The sequence below is a fragment of the Nyctibius grandis genome, chromosome 4 (assembly GCF_013368605.1).
Source record: "Nyctibius grandis isolate bNycGra1 chromosome 4, bNycGra1.pri, whole genome shotgun sequence".
NCBI lineage: Eukaryota > Metazoa > Chordata > Aves > Nyctibiiformes > Nyctibiidae > Nyctibius > Nyctibius grandis.
Window position 1 is genome coordinate 34,037,101 of NC_090661.1, and position 24,476 is coordinate 34,061,576.

The 24,476-nt window shown below is 45.9% G+C and overlaps 1 protein-coding gene across 6 annotated transcripts in view; it reads left to right on the top strand.

Moving 5' to 3' along the window:
• ACTN1 (actinin alpha 1) overlaps positions 1–24,476 on the top strand; it is a 97,914-nt gene that overhangs the window by 60,237 nt on the left and 13,201 nt on the right. For 4 of the 6 annotated variants that reach the window (XM_068399951.1, XM_068399948.1, XM_068399949.1 and 1 more), the window contains exons 4-13: positions 1,106–1,192; positions 1,781–1,868; positions 2,822–2,900; positions 10,255–10,336; positions 11,960–12,045; positions 18,787–18,879; positions 20,035–20,265; positions 20,801–20,948; positions 21,538–21,688; positions 24,175–24,283. In XM_068399951.1, the coding sequence (XP_068256052.1) occupies positions 1,106–1,192; positions 1,781–1,868; positions 2,822–2,900; positions 10,255–10,336; positions 11,960–12,045; positions 18,787–18,879; positions 20,035–20,265; positions 20,801–20,948; positions 21,538–21,688; positions 24,175–24,283 (1,154 nt within the window). Of the gene's footprint in view, positions 1–1,105; positions 1,193–1,780; positions 1,869–2,821; positions 2,901–10,254; positions 10,337–11,959; positions 12,046–13,375; positions 13,462–18,786; positions 18,880–20,034; positions 20,266–20,800; positions 20,949–21,537; positions 21,689–24,174; positions 24,284–24,476 lie in introns of all 6 variants that reach the window. The other 2 variants (XM_068399952.1, XM_068399953.1) reach the window with 1 other exon arrangement.

Genomic DNA, 24,476 nt, shown 5'->3' on the forward strand with positions numbered 1-24,476 from the left:
ATCCTTCTGCTGTGCGGGAACCTGCCAGAGAATGAGTAGGAGAAGGCAGCTCGGCTAGTTTCACTATCCAGAAAAGTGAAGGCTGTACATTTCATAACGTGTGTATATATAGTCTGTGTGTATTTTTTGTAGATGCTGAGGATCGGCACTTGAGACCCAGCTGCTCACTGTTTGGACATTTTGGCGCTGATCATGGTGGAAGATGCTTTCTGGGCCAGCATCCCCCCAGTGCCTCCCCCCTGAAACCTTGATCCTCTATCCTAAACAGATCATACCTCACACACACAAGCAGTTGCCTTCTAAAACCTCCAAGTTGTTGACCCTTGCTGATTTATATTGCGGAGTCCAACGAGCAATAAAGCACAATCTGCTTAACATCTTAGTTTATGTTACGGTCTGCTCAGGCTGGTCAGCGTGAGTCTTTGCTTCCTCTTCAAGCAGGATGCATGTACTTTGAGGAATGCCCTGCTGTGTCTTTTGGCAATTATATGACTGAAAGAAGTCCTATACAGACAGTCTGGCGTATTTTGGCTTGTTTGAAACAACAAGCATTTAGGCTTCTTTGAATGTTGATGGGTTTTGGTTTTCTTGGTAGTGTCTTGTTCACATGACAAAACCAGCTGTCAGAGCTCATCTGCACTGAGAAGTCTTACTGGTTCTTCTAGTATAATTATGCTGGAGCAGTTATACAGGTGACTTGGAGCAGACATACCAGAGTAAGAGAGGAAGGCTTTTCTTTTTTTCCTGTTTGGCTTATATGGCTTCTAAGTGATAGGAATTAAACCTGAACAAGGTATTTTTAGGCCCCTGTGGGGAATTACACTGACCTAAATTGGTCCTTATTCCTGGTCTTTTGCATCATTGGTGTCTGCTTTACACTCAGTATTATACTGCAAGCGAACCAGTCTGATTACTGGGTACTACTGGGCAAGACTGTGCTGTACCAGCAGAGCATCTGGGGAGGCGGGGAAGAACAGTTTTCAGCTGGAATTCCAGCTCTACTACCTGCAAAAGTGAATGCTCCCCAATGCTCCTGTTTTGCTAGGATTTGCACTTGCAACTTGATGACTTCTATTTCTTCTCTTTCTACCTTTTTTTTCCATAGAAATTGTGGATGGCAATGTTAAAATGACTCTTGGAATGATCTGGACCATCATCCTTCGTTTTGCCATTCAGGATATCTCAGTTGAAGGTAAATCTTAATTCTTTCCAGCCACTGTTCAACATGAACAACTGGGGTAACTAAATGGCTTTGCCACTTAAAAGGCCCAGAATGTGCTTTTAGGTGAGTCACTGGAAGATCCTAAGGAGCTGCCCTTCCTAAGCTGCCCTGACGTCTCACTGACATTTCTAGCCCGGTTCGGATATAACGCGAAGAGGTTTTCACATCCTCTTTGTGTAAGAGATTCTAAGAGCAGCTCAAAAGGATGGCTAAGCCTGAAAGCCAATTTTGATGTTAGAATCTATTGCATTTCTTGCAGGCTGATTCAGGGACTAGCACTGAAAATGGACCTATCTCTTACAAGTCCTACAAACTCTCCTCTCTAATCCTGAAAAGCTATCTCCTTATTACAGAACCTCATTAAGAAAATAATAGTAACAAAACTATCCCAGTAGACTCTTCCAAACAAGGAATTTTCTGACAAGTGAAATTAAATGAAGCACAATTCAGTGCAGTCTCTATCAAAGAGGAGTTGGTCATGTTTTTCTAGCATATGCTCCAGAGACTCCTGCTTTCGAAGAAAATTAGTTAATTGATGTGCTTTCTTTCTTTCTCTAGAGACATCTGCTAAAGAAGGACTTTTGTTATGGTGTCAGAGGAAGACAGCCCCCTACAAAAATGTAAACATCCAGAACTTCCATATCAGGTGAGTTACAGGCAAGAACTTAGCTTTATAATCTGTGTTATTTTCGTCTGTCTCTTGGTATATTCAACAATGTTCCTGACAGACCTCCCAGGGCAATGCAGATGCACGTTACACAGTTACACTGTAGTCTAGGGAGACACCTAGGATATTAAAGGCAGAGGTTATAAGAGGATCCAAGTACCTACATCCGAATTCCTCATTCTGGTTGCAATTGTTGCTTTCGTAAAGTTCTTCAGAGCATCAGGTCCTCTGAGAGCAGCATATGTGCCACAGTCTAAGACAGCTTTTGCTCTGTGAAAACTCAGAACACTTTAGGAGCCATGAAATAAGGGCTGCACCAGAAACTTTGTAGTATGGCATAGTTGGGAATGGATGAGAGCTTTTCTTGCTCTGCTCTTAATATTTCCAAACTGGCAGATGTTCCAGTGAAGATTCTGCATGATAGTGCTTTTCCCAGCATGTCTTGAAGAGCTGTATGAACCATATAGATGTAAAGCACTTTTTTGAGAACTTAAGTGCCATCCACGCTAGCCAGTACTATAGTAGAGCTAGCTATGGGCATCTGCCTTTTCCCTAAGGAATGCACTTGTTCCTCTTTTAGGGCTTGTATCTACACCTTTTTTCAACCCTGAGCTCTACACCTGCCCTTGCATGCTCCACAGGACACGCACAGATTGTTCAGCACAGAGAACTGTCAAAAAGGAGGTGGCAATGCAAAGAGCAAGTCGTAATCACAGTGGATTTTTGTAGGGATTGAAAGGAATAGTTATTGCAGTCTCATGCAGGTACAAGACATGCCTCCTTCCCAGCACTTAGAGAAGCGCTGTTAGCTAGAAACTAAATCTGAATTAGTGATCCTGCTGTCTTGATGCCTTCCCTCATGCTCATGCGCATCACTGTGTCTCTCCCTGGCTGAGCACGGTTCATTGTGCTGTCTTCTGTCTCTCTCGTAGTTGGAAGGACGGCCTTGGTTTCTGCGCTTTAATTCATAGACACCGTCCAGAGCTCATCGACTATGGGAAGCTACGAAAGGTACAACTCAATTTGTTTGTCAGACCAGACGCTTGGCTCCTTGGAAGTAACGGGGGAGAAGAATTAGCTTGATAAACATAATTGGAGAACTTCAGCACAAGCTGGCAGTTGCAGGACTGGGGGGAAGGAAGGAGAGATGAATCAGTACATTCACGCTTCTTAGTGAAGCGTGAACTTAATGAGCTTCCTGCTTGACTTTCCCTGCTTTCAGACTGCCTTATATGAGACACACGTGCCCCAATCCCAGCTGATGAGCAAAAGCTGGCAAATTCAGTAACACCAAATGTGAGACTAGTTCTGTGCTCATGTCACAGACTAGCGAGTCAGATCAGACTTAACATTTATATGGAGAGTTGCATAGAAACCTGGTACCTGGTGTTCAAGTGCAAAAGCTCATTGAGGGGTCTATGTGCCCTCACTGGACATTTGTCACATGCTTCCAGCTTAGCACTGAGCCATCTGCAGTACTGGGCTTCTCCTAGCATGTTAAGTATCAGGTGCCAGAAAAGCATTTGCCATAACACTCAATTTTACTTTAAAAATTGCCACTGGTAACATGGTATCTGTCTGCTCCAGAGTTTGCTTCCTTTGTGTCTTGGAGACATTGCTAAGTGGATGATGAGAGTAAGCGTCCAGTGGTTTGTGCTGCCAGCAGTGTCTTGATCCAGCAGGGCGATGGAAGACCAAACTGGGTTCTCATCCTACTAGCATTCCTGCAGTCTGCTGAGATCTGGTTTCACTGTATCCGTGCACATGTGGAGTGAAATGTCACCAAGAGCATAATTCACGTGTCGTTACTGGGTCTAATAGACAAAAAGTTTGACCATCTGATCTCACGGGCTGGGTGTTATAAAGTGTGTACGTGCTTGATGTTAGCTGGGGAAATAAACATAGAAGCCCATCACTAATAGACCTGGGCTCTTGGATCACTGTGCAAATACACAAGTAAATGAGTTAATCAAATTAGCTGCATCCTTGAGGCAGTGAATTGTACAATGCCTGATCTGCTTTTCGGTAACCTTTTAGATCTTTACTGTCTTGCAGAGCAGTCAATTATATTATCTGATCAGTTTTAGTGTCTGGAGTCAGCACATGATGAATAAACAGTGGTGAGAGACTGTACCTGTTTACATAAACAGCAGCAATTAAAAAAAGGGATTATTAGAGCTACATTTTCAGTGCCTGATCTTGGGAAAATAAAAGCAGCTAAGCAATGTGCATCTGACAAACCCAGCTGGGTAAATACTACAGCATGCTCTGTTATCAACGAAGCCCTAAGCCAAACCCAAGCGAATCGAGAGTGAGGGGAAGTAAGTTATTTGCCTGCAGGCTTTTTAAGGTGAAGGAGAGGGTGATTGTCTTAGCCAAAATCAGTGGAGATGGGAAGGGATTTGTCCTCCTTGGAGTAACGTTAAAGGGAACCTGCATCTTTTATTCTCCACTTGCCTTTGATCCCATCCTTCATCAGGTCCCCTTGCCCTCCTGCAGTCTTCCGACTCTTTCTGTATCATTTTTATTGTTGTTCTACCTTGATTACTCTAAAGGCATGAGATTAAATGCATATTTGAGAACTCTACCACAGCTGAAATCTTGAGCAAATAGCTGGGAAGAACTTAGCTCAGAGCCTAGCCTTTAGCTCTGGCAGTTGACGTGTGCTGAAGGCAAGTGGCCTTTTTTATGCTAGATCTTCGAAACCCATTTGTAGAATGGATAAATGTGGCACCTTCCTAAACACAGTATTTGCCTGGACTATTTCTGTCACCTGCTTCCTCCTTTATTACTTCTTTCTCCTCCCTTTGGCTCAATTCAACTGATTTTTGCCCTTGTCCTTGGAGCCTACTTCCTCTCCTCCCCTTCCCTCAAAAACAAGCAAACAAACCAACCAACCAACCCCAACATTTTGAATCATCCCTGGCTCTGCAGGGGACTTACCTTGCAGAGAAAGACATGAAAAAGGCTGCTGAGAAGCAGCCATCACAGTGGATAGTAGATTAGAGGTCCACCTCTAGGTCTCTTCCAACTCTAGGGAGTGATTAATAGCATCTCCGTTGTGTATGCCTTAGGCAGTGTTGTGTGTGTTTCTGTGTACACGCACAGACACACACTAGATCGAGAAGTGAACATCAGTCCAAACTGCCAAGAGGTCTGTATTGTACCTCCTGTTTGAGTAGCATTTTTGTGAAGTTTTAGTGTTTTCTGCTCCTTCACAGAGGCTGTGTCTATGCTACAGACCCTGTATTGGCAGTGCATGCTAGGAAAAGGTAGCTGCATGTCGTCTTCCCAAAAGTTAGCAACTTCTTTTGTCAGTACAGTTTTGTATTGAGTTTATGTTCCTAGCTATTTCTCCTAGTCTAGCTATATTAGTGGAGCAAGCACAATTCTTTTCTGCCTACATGCACTGCCTAGCTGAAGTTGCTTGTATAGTCCAGGCCCCAAAATAAAAGGTGCAAGTCCACACAGCTTGGTGTCAGTGATTCCCTGACACCACAGCTACTTATTTGGTTAGATGGCTTCTATTCAGTGCAGGTCTGTATGCTGTTGTTCAGCTCACTGTAGATAAGAACTCGAGATTCAGCTCATGGTCTGCATGTGAGGGATATGCAGATGATGGGGTTTCCCTTCCTTGTTTTACCCCTGACTGTAGCTCAACTGTGAGCCACATCTAAGGTCTTTTTATCAAGTACAATGGTTGACTGATGGCTCAGACACCCACTCATATACCGCAATCCATATAGAAACATGGTCTGTGTACTGCCATGTTGGATGCATTTATTACAGATATTCCTGAAAACATGAGTTGTACCAATTGGATTTCCTTCCTAGTGTCTTCAGCTCTGGCAGATATAGTAAGTGCTTGCTCTCTCTCGATTTTCCTCCCCCTCCATCTCCTTTCCTGATTGCTAGTTAATAGAAGATTTATTTTTATGTCACACTACAATAATTGCCATGGCAACCTTGTGTGCTGCAAGGACCTGGAAATAGCTGGAGGAGGAGAGAAGACTCCCCATGTGAGTTAGGGTTGTGGTGAAAGAGGAGGAGCTGCGGTAGTCTTTAGTCAGCAAAAGCAGGGAGTGCACCAGTTGGGCATCTGTTAGGGCAGGTTTGCTAACTGCCACCATTAAAACAACGTAATTCCTCCATGGTAAAACTATATCTTTCCTCGCAGTTGGCCCTAGAGCCTGGCAAGTTATTGCTCTTCGTGTCTCTGCCATTTCTATGTTCACATAAGCAGCATGCGAACCGAGGCACCTCTGCAGAACCTCATCTGGGTCAGTGCTCTTCTAGGGTGTGTGTTTCAGCTATGGAAGGAATCAGGGGACAGGCGACTTAGCTTTTGTTTGCTCTGGGTCCTTAAAGCATGCCTGCAGCCATGGTGCTGCAGTGCTGTACTGCGAGGCTTGAAGCTGCCAGGCCAGTCTTTATTACTTTATCCCTTTTCATGGGAGTCAGCTGAATCAGGTGATTTGAAATAATGATTAGCTGGTGTACGATGGGATGGAATTGAAAGCAGTGGAGTTTGTAGGAATTTCATAAGGCTCGAGACCCTGTTGTAGTCTTGGACAAGCCCCCAGGGAAACCCTCCCTCTTGCACAAAGAAGCATGGGTCGCCTTTGTGATGAGCAGCTCCATTGTCCATAAGGGGTGAGGTTTTCCCACAGGGAACAGGGTCTTGCTCGGGTTTAGCTCTCTGCTCATCTCAGAGCTAGTCTTGGACTTAAGTAGCTTGCTTTCAGTAGCACTGTCTTTAGCTTCATTCCCCAAGAGACTATGTGATCACACGTCTTTCTCACATATGAAGTCTGCTGACTTCATCTAGGTAAGTCTCCAGTTTCCCGCGTGTTAAGACTTCCAGCCCTTCCTTTGGGAGTGCCCAAGCTCAGTAAGTTTTCCTATCAGGAAACCTCTCCCAACTTCCAGCTTAAAATTTCTTTTTAACCTTTGGCAACATTGCTTCTGGTGGTGTTACTTGCAAACTGATAGGAGAGCTATCTGCAGTGAGTCTGCTCCTCCCTTTCCTCCGGGAGAGGCTGACAGATCTTCAGGCAGCTCATTCAGATGGGACTGTGCTAAGGAAGGGTCTATGTTAATACTAAACACTGTCAGGGTGTTAGCAATGCCATGGTGGTCATGGTCAGCATAGGCTGAAATTTGGTACACAGTGGTGACATTTCTACAGAAGTAGAAAACGGCACATGGGTGAGGGGAAAACTGGCAAGGGAGCTGCCACTTGGCATTTCTGGATGCTCCTGCACTTGAGTGAAACAAAGGCTGTTACTTTTCCTTCCTAAATGGAGCTAAGGCCCTGTCTACACATAGTGAACAAGGTATGTTATATACCAGCCAGACTCACCTCCTCAAATAAGGCTTTTGGTTACACTTTGGGTTCATAGAGGTTTCTCCACAGCAGGCACAGGAGACAAGCAGGCTGAAGTTGAAATGGTACCAACCTCTAATTCCATGGCATGGGGTGGTTCCTTGTAGCTGAAGGATTGTAAAAATCCCCTGCCTGCACTGCTGCTAAACTGTGAAGAGGTGTATATAGATATACCTGATGTAGTCACCATTGAAAGTGTATTAAATAGGGATCAAGTACTACTTGACATTGAGATGGGGGCCTGTTACCATGTGTGATAGCTGCTGGTTTTATCACAGCGTGCCCGTGCAACGTTTCCTCACTTAATATTGACTTGTCCCAGTGGACTAAATACAGATCACTGGTCATGTCTGTTTTGATGGCCTCTGTGTGTGATTTACTTTGGTAGGTGAAACATTGCTCTCTACTGGAGACATTTACTCAAAGGAATATGATGCTGATATTGGATGCCAGCCTAATACATGCATTAATTTCTAGGGAAATGCTGCAGGAAACTACTTTTCAGAAAGCTCATTTTCCTAGTTTCATGAAGGCTGTAATCTGAGGGCTACGTAATGACCAGTGCCATAAAGTCATTTCTCTGCATGCCCATACTCTGTCTGCCCAAGCCTGCCTGGCTTCATCTTTCATGCTGGGTGGGTTCAAAGGAAACTGCCTGTTGATTAGAGTTCAGGCACAGCTTAATCTTCCAAGTCAATGCAATAAGCAAAGGCCCATGATCTCAGATAGAAAAGAAACAGAACATAGAGGCCACTCTAGAAAGAAGGTGAAGTAATTATATGCCTTATTTCCTAATTTTTAAGGTGAGTCTCAGTGTGAGTGGCACAAATGACAATATGGAGAGTACTGGCTCTTGTGAACTGGCTGAAGGAAAGAAGCCAGAGAGTGGTGGTCAATGGGACAGAGTCCAGTTGGAGGCCTGTGTCTAGCGGAGTCCCTCAAGGGTCGGTACTGGGACCAGTACTATTCAATATATTCATTAATGACTTGGATGAGGGAATAGAGTGCACTGTCAGCAAGTTCGCTGATGACACAAAACTGGGAGGAGTGGCTGACGCGCCGGAAGGCTGCGCAGCCATTCAGAGAGACCTGGACAGGCTGGAGAGTTGGGCGGGGAGAAATTTAATGAAATATAACAAGGGCAAGTGTAGAGTCCTGCATCTGGGCAAGAACCACCCCATGTACCAGTACAAGTTGGGGGCAGACCTGTTGGAGACCAGCGTAGGGGAAAGGGACCTGGGGGTCCTAGTGGACAACAGGATGACCATGAGCCAGCAGTGTGCCCTTGTGGCCAAGAACGCCAATGGCATCCTGGGGTGGATTAGAAGGGGTGTGGTTAGCAGGTCGAGAGAGGTTCTCCTCCCCCTCTACTCTGCCCTGGTGAGGCCGCATCTGGAATATTGTGTCCAGTTCTGGGCCCCTGAGTTCAAGAAGGACAGGGAACTGCTAGAGAGAGTCCAGCGCAGAGCCACGAAGATGATTAAGGGAGTGGAACATCTCCCTTATGAGGAGAGGCTGAGGGAGCTGGGTCTCTTTAGCTTAGAGAAGAGGAGACTGAGGGGTGACCTCATTAATGTTTCTAAATATGTAAAGGGCAAGTGTCATGAGGATGGAGCCAGGCTCTTCTCAGTGACATCCCTTGACAGGACAAGGGGCAATGGGTGCAAGCTGGAACACAGGAGGTTCCACTTAAATATGAGGAAAAACTTCTTTACGGTGAGGGTAACCAAACACTGGAACAGGCTGCCCAGAGAGGTTGTGGAGTCTCCTTCTCTGGAGACATTCAAAACCCGCCTGGACGCGTTCCTGTGTGATATGGTCTAGGCAATCCTGCTCTGTCAGGGGGATTGGACTAGATCATCTTCCGAGGTCCCTTCCAATCCCTAACATGCTGTGATTCTGTGATTCTGTGTACCACCCCATCCTTTCTCTCTCCAGAAAGACACATAGCAAACATGGTGACTAAATGCTAGCAGTTTATGCACAACTTTTCCTCCAGCAGAAGCCACCTGTCTCAACAGTAGAAACCAATAGTGCAAATGTCATTTGTCATCCATGAAGTGGATTGATCCTTCAGAATATCTAAGGGTTATGGATATACAGGAATATAGGAATCAGGCTTGTATGAGGGTCTCATACAAGTTGGTAGGTGTCTTGTTGCTGATCATTATGTTTGAACGCTAGAAACAATTTGCAGAGGTCTATCGTTTCCAGTGACATCTGCGTTTCATATTCTCTTGTGTGGCTCTTTAAAATCTAGTTACCTTTGTGATATGACTCATGATGTGATGTCACATTACACTTTGTATAGGATTTGATTACTGTGTATTGATGTCTGCATCTGAAGTGCATCCTGCCACAGCAGAAGGTTTATATATAGAGAAATAGAAATGTACTAAGGAAATGGCAAGTCCTGTGCAGCACCTAGGAGGAAAAGCAATACTGAGACAAAATGGGTACTTCTATATGTATTTATTTTGTAGAGATTTGTTAAAATATTTCTCTTCCTCCCACTCAACTGGTGTTCAACAAACTGTACACTAGCTAAGGACAGCACCCATTGCAGATGTTACTATTTCAGTATTGCTTAGATGTTCTAGCATATACAGTGCTCTGCAGTTCTTTAAAATGGAAGTTGCAAACCTAATGTCAGCATGAGGTGTAAATGTGAGATATGGCCATTTACTATCAGTATTATGTGAATCTAATTTTACTTTAAACTAAGTTCAAGATAAAATGTATTATTCCTTCTTGTTGCAAGTGCATAGACTATATGTTAATTATCATATCATGAGTCTCCAGGCTCTGCTTTCAAAAGGAAGCTAATTAATTCATCCTGCTAGTGAGGATTCACACATAATTTTGTGTGGACAGCAGAGTTACCTGAACCAAACGAAGCACAATAGCTCTGTTTTGAGAGAAATGCTATGTACCTTGTTACGAGTTGATGCTGATGCTCTGGTTCTGTTTCTTTCCCAGGATGATCCTCTCACTAATCTAAACACAGCTTTTGATGTGGCTGAGAAATATCTGGATATTCCCAAGATGCTGGATGCAGAAGGTAAAGTAGAACCCAGTGGCTTTTAACTTGCTTTTTTTTGAGAAATTTCCAGCTTCTTGTAGGTGGACTTGTACAAGAATTCAGTAACCTCTGAATGCACCTCCATCACCACATACTAAATGTATAGGGAAAAAGTTACAATGGAATAATGAATCACATGTTCTGCTTCCCTCTTCCTCCTGTGCCCCTCAGTCTTCTGAGTCTGGTGTGGAGAACTTAACCTGGGGCTGACACAATAGGCAGAGATGAGTAACACCTGGCTATGTCCACTGCTGACTGAAGTGTTCCCTTTCAACAATTGGGCTTAATACTGAGTTAATGTATGGTGTAGGACTACGTTCCTTTTGCTCCAGAATTTTTTTTCTGGGCTCTTTCTGACATTGCTGTCAATCTTGCTTTTGGGGGCATGATGTTAGTGTTATGAACTGCTGCTTCTTGACTACTCAGAAGTGTTGGGCATGAAGATTCCTCACTGACTGGGTCTGGAGACCAAGGCAGAGATCCATGTTGTTCAGAGATGCTTTTGCTACTGACTGTGACTGCTTCCCTGAGGCCACTGGGACAGCAAGGATTACTTTTCAGAGCCTTGTCAGGACCAGCTTGGCAATAGACTTTGAAGACTGTAACTCTGGAGTACAAACAACAGCCTTAAATAGTTCACTGGTTGTTGGCTGCTTGCCTGAAGCCAGCTGGTTTCAATGGTAGAAGCTGTGTTTCAGGCTTGGTTTGGACAGGAGAAGCAGTTAAAAGCTTTTGTTAAATAAGGGAGAGAAAAGAACAAGGGGGAAAGGTGGGAATAGGACAGTTGAACCCAGTGGACCTGTATTTGGATAACTAGGATGTTCATATTCTTATGTAGTAATTCCCATCCCCAGGGATGAGTCTTGCTTTCCCTGCATTCATCATGCTGAGGTGACAAAAAATCATGAGGTTTCTGGAGTAGATCCAAGTGCTTCCTGCTATTCTGTAGGAAATAAAGCCACCACCAAAATAAGTGGATCTAGCTTCAGATCTCAGCAAAGCTAGCAGTGATGAAGAGGGCTCCTTGCAGGAGCTCCCATTGCTCTTTCCTGATCACTCTCCTCCCTCATGGAGTGGAGCTAATGTGCATTCCTCCACACCATTAATTCTGATCTCTGGAGGTGTTGAGTTTCCCCTCAAACTCATGACCTTTTGAAGTTCAAGCCATCATTGTGTTGAAATGGAGGACAGGGCATGGAAAAGAAGGGAGAAAGGACCTTTCCTGAAGAACTGCATGGAGGATTTACAGTATAATATGTCTATAAAAGCTGTGTCAACCTGCTGCCAGTTTGGATTGATTCAACCCACCATTCACAGTAATCTTCTCAGGACAGGGAAGTGCTGTGACACGAGATGTGTTGACATATGGCTGCATTAGCCTGGCCAGACCCTGGAAGCAATTTTATCATGAGGGAGGGGAACCAGGAGGGTGATCCTGGCTTCTGAGAGAGACACATCTTCTGGGGAATGCTGGGAAGCCCTGTGGAGTTGCTATGACAAGCATATACTCCAGCAGGCCTCCGGGACAGTTGTGGTTCTCCCTCTCCTTTGCTTTCCTCCCACCAGTTGATTATGCTCTTAACGTGAGGTTTTTTTTGACAGACATTGTTGGAACTGCCCGTCCTGACGAGAAAGCCATCATGACCTATGTTTCTAGCTTCTACCACGCCTTCTCAGGAGCCCAGAAGGTATCGCAGGATCCCAAGCTCCCTCCACAGAGCACACCTGGTGCCGTTGCTAATGTCCAAACCTTTTTTTCTTTCTCTCTCTCCTCTCTAGCTACGGGCATCTTTTTTATTATGTTCTTGGTAGAGTTGGCTGTTGGTTCAAAGTGGTGCCCCAGACACAATACGTGGGGCGAGGGAGCCAGGAGTCCCATTTCCCTATAGTCAGTGGTACTTCCAGTGGCACTTGCGTATGCTACAAATCCAAGGGAGTGGGGAGCTCTGCGTTCTCCATTTGCCTTCCAAACTGCAGCCCTGATGGCTGAGGACCTGCCTCCCCTTTTCCTGGGAAATCTGAGCTAGGATGCTTGGTCTCACAAAGGTGGAGACCACTACATAGATGCTCTGCTCAGCAGGACACTGCAGCCTGCCCCCACAGGAAACAATGCTGATACCTGTTCACTTTTTTTTTCTTTTTCTAAGATGGAGGAACAGAGCTGACTTAGTGGTTTTATGAAGGATTCAATGAATACCCAAAGCTCTATCTTTTACTTTACATATGCTGCAGATTCCCACACCCTTGCTTCAAGGTCTGAACCTGCTGCTTTCTCGAGTTGTGCCCCAAATTCAGTCCCAGTTCGCCTGGGGCTTACAAAGCATGTCTGACAAGTATGTCCATGGTGATTTTGCAGACAGAGCATTGCACATCACGACTGAGATGCCTGGCTTTGTTCGTTTTGTTTCTTTTTTTCTGCTTTTCTCACCCACCATGCTGGAAATCGAGCAGTTGAGTCCTTGCTGTGTCAGGCTTAGCCATTTTCCTGTTGGTAATGGAGTCACTTAAGGAAAACATTTTGTGGGTGAAACTTGTAAACATCTCTCGCCAAAACCAAGCAGCCACCTGTGCTTCAGTGCCGTAGGAACAGGCAGTGCTTGTTGCAGCAGAGCAGATATGTGTAGGAAGTGCACTGCGTAGGAAGGCTCTGATCTCTAGTGCCTCAGTGTACAGAAAGGCCTTGAGCACGGGCGTTCAAACCTCCAAACAGGCTATTTGCATCCTTGGGCCAGGTCCCCGGGCTGCAGCGGTGAAGGTGCAGAGCCCAGACCCTCAGCTCGGGATCCCCCTGGACTGGGGGGTGGGAGGGAGGGGTGCCGCTTTGAGCCACAAGCCAACGCTGCTAGCCACCTTCTGATCCGAATTCCCAGCTCTCCGCATGGAAATCTGTTTGGCCTGTCCTGCAATGCATGATGGGAAGTTTTCTCCCCCTCTCTCACGCCACCCATGACTGTTTTGTTTTATTCTGTGTGCTGCTTCTTACTTTATCCTTTCAACCTCTTTTCCTTCTCTGCACAGATATTATAGGCACGCTAAGGCCGGATGAGAAGGCCATAATGACCTATGTCTCATGTTACTACCACGCCTTCTCAGGGGCGCAGAAGGTGAGACTTTACCTAACAACCCCCTCCCCGCTCCCTGCCCTGCCAACCGCTCCTCTCCACCGAGGAACATGCCAGACCCCCGTCCGCCCCAAGGCATTTGCAGGGAAGCCCGATGCATCCATCGATGTGCTTGGATGTGCCATCTGTAATCTTGCTGGAGAAGTGACGTAAATGTCCTTTCAAACAGACTTGAGTTGCGTCTTCCCTCCAGTTTCACACCCCAGCGCTGGAGAAAGCATTAGGTAAAGCTCACATGGAAAGGTGAATGAATGTCTGCTCTGACAGAGTCAGTACCCTTTCAGTGACTAGTGGGCATCATCCTGACCAGGCGATGCGCCTCCAGAAGTACCACAATCAAATCAGCCTGTCCCCCTTGAGCTGCCATCCTGCCTTCCTCACTCAACCCCTCTAGGTCAGCGGTCTTTTCCCAGGCTGAATCATCTGTGAGCTGGTTACATAGCACTTTTGTGCCCCAGCCACAAAGTCCATTCCTACCAGGCCTTGAGCTTTCCCAAACTCACACGCTTCTCCGTTCCTTGCTTCTTCCTGGTCATCTTCTGTTTCCCAAACTACCTATATGTTTTATTTCTCTTTCCTCTGCTTTGCCCATTTCATAACTTCAGTCCTTCTTCCTCTGCTTCCTCTTTACTCCAAAGTCTCTTTGCCTGGCATTGAGACATTTGTCCTCAGATGAACCAAATAGTCACAGTTCGCTTTTGGGCAAACGTCCTCCAAAACAGTGATTTCCCTGCGATCCTTTGAATAGAAGAAAAAAGTCCTTCCTTTCCTCCAGTGCCATATCCTGGCTGGGTTTCCAGCCTTTCCACAAGATCACTGCTAATATCAGATGGTAGGCTTTGGAACAATAAAATCTGAAGTTCAAGACTGCATTCTTCATGTTACGAACAGATTTAAAATCTCCCTGTTTCCCCCAGCCACAATAATTTCTCTCACTAGGCCTTTTCCATTTGAGACACAGTCCATGTGTTGTTGCCCAGCTTGAGGGCTAACTTGTCTCCAGGAAGAGTCCATCTCTTTTGTACAAAGCAGCACTGATGGTCGCAGCATTGATGCAGATACCATGCTGATGCTGGCTTTCAGAGGGCAAATGCAGGCAGTAGGTTCCAGGAAGCAGCTCTTTTTTAGTTCAAGCTTTTTGTTCTCTGCCCTGTTTCATATGAATTACATGATTCTGTCTTGTTTCCAAGGAACTGGGAATATGTCCCACAGCAGTGCAGTAGACTTGCCCGTTTGGCATAATTAGTGTAGTCATGACCTTTCCACTAGGATCCTGCTTTGTGAGTAGTTTGAAACCCTTAAGACCAGGCTGCAAGCTCCAGCCAGCTGATACTTGCCCAGGAAGACTGTAGTCTCAGAACTCATGCCAGCCTGGTGATAAGGCCTGCTGTTTGCCAGGTGCCCCTGAGGGACTGCTCCATGCTGTCTGCTTAACCTGAAGAACTCCAGATTGAGGAAACAGCAAACCACAGTATGAGGAGTGTTGTGGCCTGCTGCAGGAGCAGCCGTGCCCCTCGCCAATCCCTTCCTCTTCTCTCTGCGCCCCTTCCACGATTTGGAAACCTGCTCAGCAGGTCCCGCGCTCTCATCAGCAATTTAGGTGGATGCTATGTCTCCAAGGATAACTGAAAACAACCTTTTACTGCCTCAGGACCTGAACCAAGTAGCTGGGGCAAGAACTAGAGATAGAGCTTCTTAGTTATTAAAGCTTCAATCCCATGTAGTCTAACTGGCTTACAGGGAAGATTAAAGATTTAATAATTTACTGATTTTTTAGCAGTCCTGATGGGCTTAGCAACTCAACTGTGCCCTGGCAGGAGGGGCACAGCTCCTTTTTGGAGCTGCCCTAGCCATACATTAGCCAGCTGTTGAGTGACACAGATTCAAACCCCCAGGCAAATGCAAAGTGATTACTGAGTGCAAGCCCCAGCCCAGATTGTAACGTGTTGCTGCCTTATGCACGGTTAGGTGACTTACTGTGATATCGCTCCATTTTTCATTCAGATTTCTCATTACTGCCACCAGTCCTGAAGGGGAGGTCCCATGAGCCGCTTTCTGCTTCTTTCACTCTCTTATACTGAGCCTTTGAAGGTACAGGGTCCCCAGTCTGACATGTGTGTGTAGATGGCTGCTTTTTCTTTATGCCATTTTTTTATACATATATATATATTTGTAGGTATACTTGCTTTGGTTGGTTTGCTTGTTTTCTAACTGCTTCTGACTTTCACACTAAATGCATGCAACTTCTGGTTGGCTTAATATTTTGTAAACTTGATTTCTGGGGTGAAAATTTCTAACTAACATTTTACCATTTTATTGAGAGATTGTGTTTGGCATACAGTACTGTGGAGTGGTCCGCTGAGGCCAGAGAACAGCAACAGGCAGGCATCTTCTCTATGTAGCGCACTGTGGGAATGCCTTCCTTTATGATCCTCCTCAGCAAAGAGACCTGGATCTATGAGCTAGAGAGACAGCTAACTCCATTTCCATCCTAAGCAGTCCAAGTCAGGGTTGAGAAGTACAGAAAAGACAAAAGGCAGAGAAATTACTGCTGCCTTGGCTATTCAGATTTCCATTCTGAGTCCACCAAACAGCACGTGCATATTACACAGCAGTGTAGTGTCGAGCAGAATGCCCTGGGCTTACCCTCCCCACAGTCTCTTGAGTGCAAGCAGTATAATGTGTCAGTACGATGCTGCACTGAAGCTGATCAGCTCCCACAGGTTCTCTGAGAATACAGGTATGCAGCTTCCAGACCCCAGGGTGGTGCATCTTCTCAGTGCTGCTCCGTGCCTTGTGGGCATCCTGGCTTGTTTGGAGCCAGCGTGAGCATCCTAAATGCATCATTGCCTTTAGCAGTGTGGGGAAGCCAAAATGGCTTTTTCCACTCCACTAATGAATGTGTAGGGGGAGCTGCCTTGGCCTCATGTAATCATCTTAGTGTGCCACTCTTCTTTTACCTGGAAGTGTTTCTCTGAGGTTGCCATCACCACAGATCAACTCATTAGCAGCAGTGTGAGAGGTATTTGTGGAGGTTACCTGAAAGCACTGGGATCCTTTTGTCCTGCCTTGCTCAGAGCAAGTCAGTGTAACGTGTTGCTCATGACATTACGGTGATAGTGGCCACAGAGCCTTTCCTGCTGCTGCAGCAGCACGCTGTTGCACAGAGCAGTCTGGAGTAGGCAAGAACCATAGGGAAGCAAGTAGGGGAGGGAAAGCCTCTACACTTCAGCTGTTAGGATAATACAAATAATGTCGTAATTGCTGACGTTCAGAGGGCTTTTGTGTTTGGACAGATGTTCAACACGTATATATACATACATAGATATTTAAAAACTTGGGCAGCTGGAGGAGATCTATTGTCAGATACATGTAAATATGCCTATGTGAAATAGGGTCCCTCCTGCACAGCTGGCTGCTGCTGCAGTGAGCTCCTGGGGTGTAAAAAGAAGAAAGTTAAGAGTATGCAGGGAGCTCCTCTCCTGGGATGACTGAGATAAAGATTTGGCACCACCAGTTCCCTGCAGTCACTAGGCACATCATGGCAGGGCTCTGGCAATGTCTTTTTGACATACAGTTTGGTCCCACGCCTAGGAAGTTTTCTCTGGATATCAAAAAGTACAAACTTTAGTTAAAAACAGATCAAAGTACAAGCTCTCTTAAATGTAAACATCGTTTGCACTTTCTACAGTTTTTTTTTTTAAAGTGAAATTGCTCTTTCTGCTATACAGGTCCCTCTGATGTGTTTTAAATTAGTTAATATCTGTGTATCTGCTAGCTGTGGCCTGCTTTAGTGAAGGGACAGATGACTGAATATATGCTTCTACAGCTTCTTAGAAATGAGTAAGATTGCCACATCCCCTGGGACCTTAGCAATCCATACATCACTGTATAGCCTATGACTTTATTGCTATTCTTGTTGCCTTGCATCAGCTGCAAAACTTAGAGGATTTTTCTCAAATGGCCTTGGAGGTTGATATTGAAAGACCTTTTATAAATAGAAAAAGATTGCAACTTGCCAGATATAAGCTCAGCAAAGCTTCTTTTGGCATCAGTCCCACACATAGTTTTAAGGCAGGACACAGCATTTGCAATTGGTCTGTTGTAGTGTTGGCATGTGCCCTCTCCTCTTCATCTCCGCTTAGCCTCTGTAAGGAGGACTACTCCATAGGGGTCCTGTGGGTAGCTCAAGCACCTTCCCCAGGCACCAGGGCGATAGCTGTACTCTGGTAAGAGGGTGCTGAGCAATCCCCTGGCACCCATCACAGGGGCACATACTCCAAGGCTTTGTGGCATGGCACCCACCATGATAATGATAAAGGGAGCTGATATCCACAGATATATGCTGAGCAAGGATCAGCATGCTATATGTTCGCCATGCCAAACACGTGCATGGCACTCCAGGGCAGACTGACTGCTCCTGAGTTCATAGCTGGTTTTTTTTCTGATCCTTACTTTGTTCCAAATTCATGTTTTAATATGTTCAGCTCCCTGCACAGAACAAGGTTTTGGTCACACAATGGAAAAAAAAAATCCTAAATAGTAACAACAGGTGCTTTTTTTGTGAGACTTGTTTTGGGAGAGTAAGCAGAAAGATTACCTAGAAAGGGAAAAAAAAATCCCCAGCTGGATCATGAGACCCTGAATACATGGTAGGTGTCATGCAGCAAGATGCTGGAGGAGGTGGCCCTGTAATGAGTGCTAGAAATCCGGGGAAAGCTGGAAGACAGCTCTGCTGGGCAAAATTCAATGTTAAGAGGAGTATCTACCACTTCATCTTCCAAACAAAATTAGGAATTTTCCAGAGTCCAGTCTATGGATTAACTCTGTTTAGGTAGTTCTCTCCTGGGGTGAACTAGAGAGTCTCATCAGCTTGATACCAGTCAGTTACTGGTGCTGCAGCTCTGAATGCTGGTAAGGGGAGTGGAGGTGGTGGCAGAATACCCCCTGTCTTTGTAAGAGACAGCCTGGGTCCCTCTGGTAGGAAGCAAACAACAAGGCCCTCTCGTAGGCGCAGCTTCAGAAAAGGCATAGAAATGTGGTTGTCTCAGAACACATAAGGTGGGATCAGTAGAGCTGAGAATCTCTGAAGGAATGTATTCACCTGAGAAGGGAAAAATAAATTATTATAGAAGGTCAGATGGAAAGCAAAAAAGTCAGGACAGACGTTTCAAAGCGCAGACAAGTTGCTAGAGCCAAGGGTAGGAGAGTTTACCTGCAGGTATGTAGCAGGAAGCTAAGCTGCAAGCTTTGGTTTATATTTTTTTTCACACTCTTCCCTTCTTCTGTTTTTCTTCTGTTCATCAGGCGGAGACAGCAGCAAATCGTATCTGCAAGGTGCTGGCAGTCAACCAAGAAAATGAACAGCTCATGGAAGACTACGAAAAACTGGCCAGTGATGTAGGTGTCCATGGTGCTGTTGGTTTCTGGGTGGTGATATGTGGAAAGGAATTGCATTTAACGCTGGTAACTGATCTTGGGAAATGCTACTGGCCCATGTTTTCCTGGAAAATTGGTTTTTTTCCCCTTCTAGCTTGAGAAAAATTAAAGATCAAATTTACCTTAAAGGCAAGAGCAATCTACTTTAAAACAGAAAGCTTCAATAGAGCAGCTTTGAGTTTCTCAGTTTATAAAGAGCAGCTGCAGAAATGCTAAAATTAAAGGAAAAATCTAGCTGGTTTAACTTGCATTCCTCAGGAGCATACAACTTCATCACATCTTTCATACAAATTGTATGCAGATATGCTGCAGAAGTCAAGAATTGGTTCAGAGAGAAAGGAAGTTAGAGATAATTGAGGAAAGAAATATGCATTTGCTGATAGTTGGAAAGAATCTGTGTAAGATACAAGCTGGAGACTGCTTTGGTTAACTGAAAAGGCTGACGGACTGACAGCTGTGAAACTACAGAAGTGACCAAATGTGGACTGGAGTATGTTTGTGGAAGATAAGTAGGGAGGAGAAGATGGAGAGCAGAAAGGCACACATAGCCCATGAGCCTGTTTTCAGCCTCGTCTGAAAAGCATAGGACACTACTCCACTCACACTATAGACTGCCCATTGCATTAGCATTTTGACGGCTCCTCAGATAGGTTTGCTAAGGAGAGCTGTTCAAAGAGCAACACTGACTTCAAGGAAGCTAGAGTGGGAGAAGTGTAACTGGAGGAAAGAACTTGATTTCTCCTGTCAGATCCTTCTGGAGGTGATATGACTTACAGCATCCTTTAGTTATGCAACAGTCCAGCAAAACTCTAAGGCCTTAGTGTAATCTGAGGACATAGTTTGGTCCTGATTGTGCAAAGCTATGCCTTAAGCATGTTGGGTTGGCAGTGCTACAACAAGCAGTACTACTTAGTACGGGCTTAGGAATAGGCTGCTTGTTAAAAAAAAAAAAAGCACTTCCAAAAAAGCTGGCAAACTTTTCTTTACAAGCCCTGCTGGTGGCAGAATCTGTCTGACAGCAAACATAAGAGTAAATGGTCCCTAATGAGATCAGAGCAACACCTGTAGTTTTAAGACAATTTTCAGTTCAAAGCTTCTTGTCATTGCTCTTTCCAGCTGCTGGAGTGGATCCGTCGCACCATCCCCTGGCTGGAGAACCGGGCCCCAGAGAACACCATGCAAGCCATGCAGCAGAAACTGGAGGACTTCCGGGACTACCGTCGCCTGCACAAGCCCCCCAAGGTCCAAGAGAAGTGCCAACTTGAGATCAATTTCAACACCTTGCAAACCAAGCTGCGGCTCAGCAATAGGCCAGCCTTTATGCCTTCAGAAGGGAAAATGGTCTCGGTGAGTGGGGGTAACTGCTCATATATACCCCAGCTGTGCCTAAAAAATGGCCTCCTTTTCTGCCTGTGGGTGGGCAGAGCGCGCCCACCTTCAGAGTGAGCTACTCTGTGGTAGGAACCCTACAGAATATAGTTCAGTGAGGCCATAATAAGAGAGGATCAAGTGATCATTGCTTCCCTGTATTTAGAAACCAGACTCTGAGGCCGCTCAGAAGTTGCATACCTTTAGGAGGAGATGTCTGGGTGCCTCTCATTTTTTCTAATTGAAAAATGGTTGGGTTTTGTTGAAGTTTCATGTGGGGAAGTGTTTCAAGAGGGACTCTCATGCAGACAGGTATATCCTGACTGCTAGTCCTGCTTATCTTAAGTCTGGCACTTTGTCTTCCTGACCTGTCTGCACAACCCTGTGAGATTAAAAGCCCACATCCACTCCCTCCAACCAACTGGAGCCTTGTAGCTCATGGAGACTAATGCTGACATACATCTTCCTCCCGCATCTTCTCACCTGCCTTTTCTTCTTGTGCTCCTATCTCTAGGATATAAACAATGCCTGGGGTGGCCTAGAGCAGGCTGAGAAGGGCTATGAGGAGTGGTTATTGAATGAGATCCGGAGGCTGGAGAGGCTGGATCACCTGGCAGAGAAGTTCCGGCAGAAGGCATCCATTCATGAGTCCTGGACAGATGGTAATGCCAACCTACATGCTTCCTGTTGCCTGATGTAGTGCTGTCCATTATGCAGGGAGGAAGAGATGGATCATGCATAGGTCCTTCTGTGAGATTTTCATCTCAATGCTAGGTTCATTTCTTATTTTATTAGAAGATAATGCATGAAAATCAGCTTGATCTCTGTCCTGCTACATCGTGCGGCCACATCAGCATTCCCTTACTGTTGCAAAGTGAGAACTTCGGATAGAGAAGAGCTACAGAGCAGAGGAAAAGTTACCATACGGTAAATGCTACAGTTGGCATTTACAGGACCAGCATAGCCCAGTTTGCACATACTGAGACGAGTCCAGTATAAACTGCGACAGCACTGTCTTGAGCTGCACTATGTGCCCTTCTTTGTTGTTAATGGCAAACTCACACTACATGGTTTGAAAGTGAGGATTGTGCATCTCTAGGCCAGCAAGTGTGAGGGTGAGCGTCAGGCAGGGTGTCTGGAGTGGGGCAGATACCCTTTTGAGGGCCCCGGGGCTGCCTCAGTGATGGGGAGCTGGCACTGGGGGCACTGGGTCCTGTCCCTCATTCTCCTGTCTTTTGGCTCCCTCCCCAGGTAAGGAAGCAATGCTGCAGCAGAAGGATTACGAAACTGCTACCCTCTCGGAGATAAAGGCCCTGCTGAAGAAACACGAGGCCTTTGAGAGCGACCTGGCTGCACACCAGGACCGAGTGGAACAGATTGCTGCTATTGCACAAGAGCTGAAGTACGGCACCCCAGTGCACGTCCCGTCCTTGGGGCCAGAGAGGCTTAATCAGCTTTGCCCTCTGCCCTCTGGAGAGCCATAAATCAGTCCCCGCACAAAAACGCTGGGAAGTCACAGTGTTTCCAAACAGTATCTAGGATACTGCTCACCAGTATCCGGATGCACCAGAGGAGCAGGACAGAAAACGTATGAGTTGTGGGTGCTGATGAGGGAGCAGCAGAACTATATTCCCAAGCCAAGTTTCCATCCTCTTCCAGCTCGTTATGCTGCGTGAACCCTTTCCTAAAGAGTCTGACCTGCCGCTGGCGCCTGCTAGGTTTCGGAGTGGTAACGCCATCACACTTTTCCAGGAACAGGAGGAAACAGCAGAGGATAGCAGACTCTCAGTTTGCTCTCTTTCATCAAAAAAATCCTCCTTATTCTGGCAGGAAAAAAAATCTGCTGATGCTTGAGCCCATTGTGGCATCTGCTGCCACCCCAGGCCCTTTGCCCCAGGAGTACTGTACCAGGTGCACTCCAGTCGGCACTTGCTCCAGGGTATCCTCACAGCACCTCAGCTCCCCTGCTGCTTGCTGCTTCCCCTGGCTTGGGAGCCTTCCTCTCCACTCCTCGTCCTGGAGTGACGAGTGACACAGGTTGCCCGGAGAAATGGGGTCTCCTCAGGGCGGGAGGTTGATTGCTAGGGATAGCAGGCAGGTAAAGAGCTGGCCTCTGCAGCACAGGGAGAGAGATTTTGAAACCCTGCGTGTTTCTTGGCAAAAACAGTCTGAACAACTTGGCTTTGACTTTGTTTCCTGTTTTAAAAATATTTATATATCACACTGGCCTATCTCAAGTAGTGTCTGGGCAAAGATCAGTACTCTTGGCCTGAAGGACTGTTTTTCTCTAAAAATCAGTATTACTGGATCAAGATCATTATCTCCTTCAACAACACAGATTTACAGATTGCTCCCTTGTCCACTGGAGGATTGACCTTGGAAAAGGAGGAGAGTTCAAGGCAATCCTCCATGTCAGTAAGATTAAAAGCAAGGCTGGCTAGTCAGGAAGCATTAGCTGACCTGCCACTTCCAAAGCACATGCTACATGCTACATGCCAGCCAAAGCAGCTGCAGCTCTAAGAGCAACAGGGAAGGCTGGGCGCTAAGCTGGGGGACAGGTGATTTCTTCCAGAGTGTGAGAACAGCAGGCTCTGCCATCCTTCCAAAAGCCATCTTCCATCTCAGCAAAGAGGCCATGCCCTCAAAAACCATGGCTGAGCTCTTTTCTTCCCCAGGGATACACTGCCAGGGAGGCAGACAGGGTCTGGAGGAAGCCACTGCGGCTGCCCGTGCCAGGTGTGTTCGGGGGCATGGCACGTTCCACTCCACAGCACTAGTGGTCCAGCACAGGTGCATTACAAGCCAGGCTTTCAGAAGCAGTTCTTTCATCTTCAGGGCTGGTTCTGCAGCAAAGTAGATCAAGGAACTGATCTGGATTAAAAACCCAGCAAAGAAAAAGTTATTTTTAGCCCAAATCAGTTTCCTGAGTAGTTAACCACAAGACTCCACCAACAGTTATGCCCACACACCTCAGGAGGGCAATACAATTATGGGAAGAAACAAGGGGAGGCAAGAGGAGACTGTTTAAACCTGCATTACTGCTTAGAGAAATGCTCATCAGATGGCCCAGAGTCACTCAGTAGCCCAGTGAATTATTCTGCTTTCTCTTTCGAGGCTGACACTTCCCAGCTTGGCTGATCTCCCTCTGCCTGCAGGTTTCTCGCTCTTCCACCATGTGCAGAACCAAGAGCACAAAGCAATACAAGAGCTTCAGCTTCAGCAATACAAAAGCTTCAGCTTACCCTCGTGTTCTTTCCCCAGACGTACTCTTACCATCCCATCTTCCATGAATGCCAGCCTATAGACATCTCAGTAAAGCACTCCCTGTCAGGCGTACAGGAGAGAAACCTGCACTATAATTCTGTGATTGTCCTAAATAAATGAATGGATTGTGTAATTTAGCTATTCCTTGCCACCCGTACTATGCAACTTTTAGAACGATCTTAAGCACTTTCTTTGCATTCATAATAAAATCTTTGTTGCCCATTCTGCTGTACAAGATGCAGGTAGTTAGCCTGCATGATGTTCTTAAGGAGAATACAGGGGCATATTGCTCTGCTCTTAATCTGCTTGTTCCCATCTTGAGCAAAAGTCTATACTCCCTTCCCCCAGTGCCAAGTTATTCCATCAGGCAGCCAGCACAAGTGTTTATTGAGGCCTTGGGTGGTGGTTGTTTTTCTTCCTGTTCTGTGCTGTTTAATGTACCATAACATACAGTGTCTCCAAAGCTAGATACTGCTGTCTTCCTGGCTCACTTCACTCTCAGAGACCATGAGCTCTTTGTCTGAATCCGTCCTCAAGGCTGATAAAGATTTCTAATGGGTTTCTCTTTCTTCTCCAAAAGGTCTTTATTTGACTTCTTGTCCTTTTTTTCCCCACTCCTTATAGTGAGCTGGACTATTACGACTCTCCCAGTGTCAATGCCAGATGCCAGAAGATCTGTGATCAGTGGGATAACCTGGGTGCCCTAACCCAGAAACGCAGAGAAGCCTTGGAGGTGAGACATGTTACAAGCTGGACTGTTAGGATTACGTGGGTAGGTCATTTGTGGGAAGCAAGCTGCAGTGGGCATGAGCAACCAATTTCAGCTCTTTTGTGTACTGCTGCAACATCCCAGACTACAGGAGGGCTACATTTCAGTACATTTAGCCTGCTTTTGCCCTTCCAGTACAATTATGGTGCCATTTGTT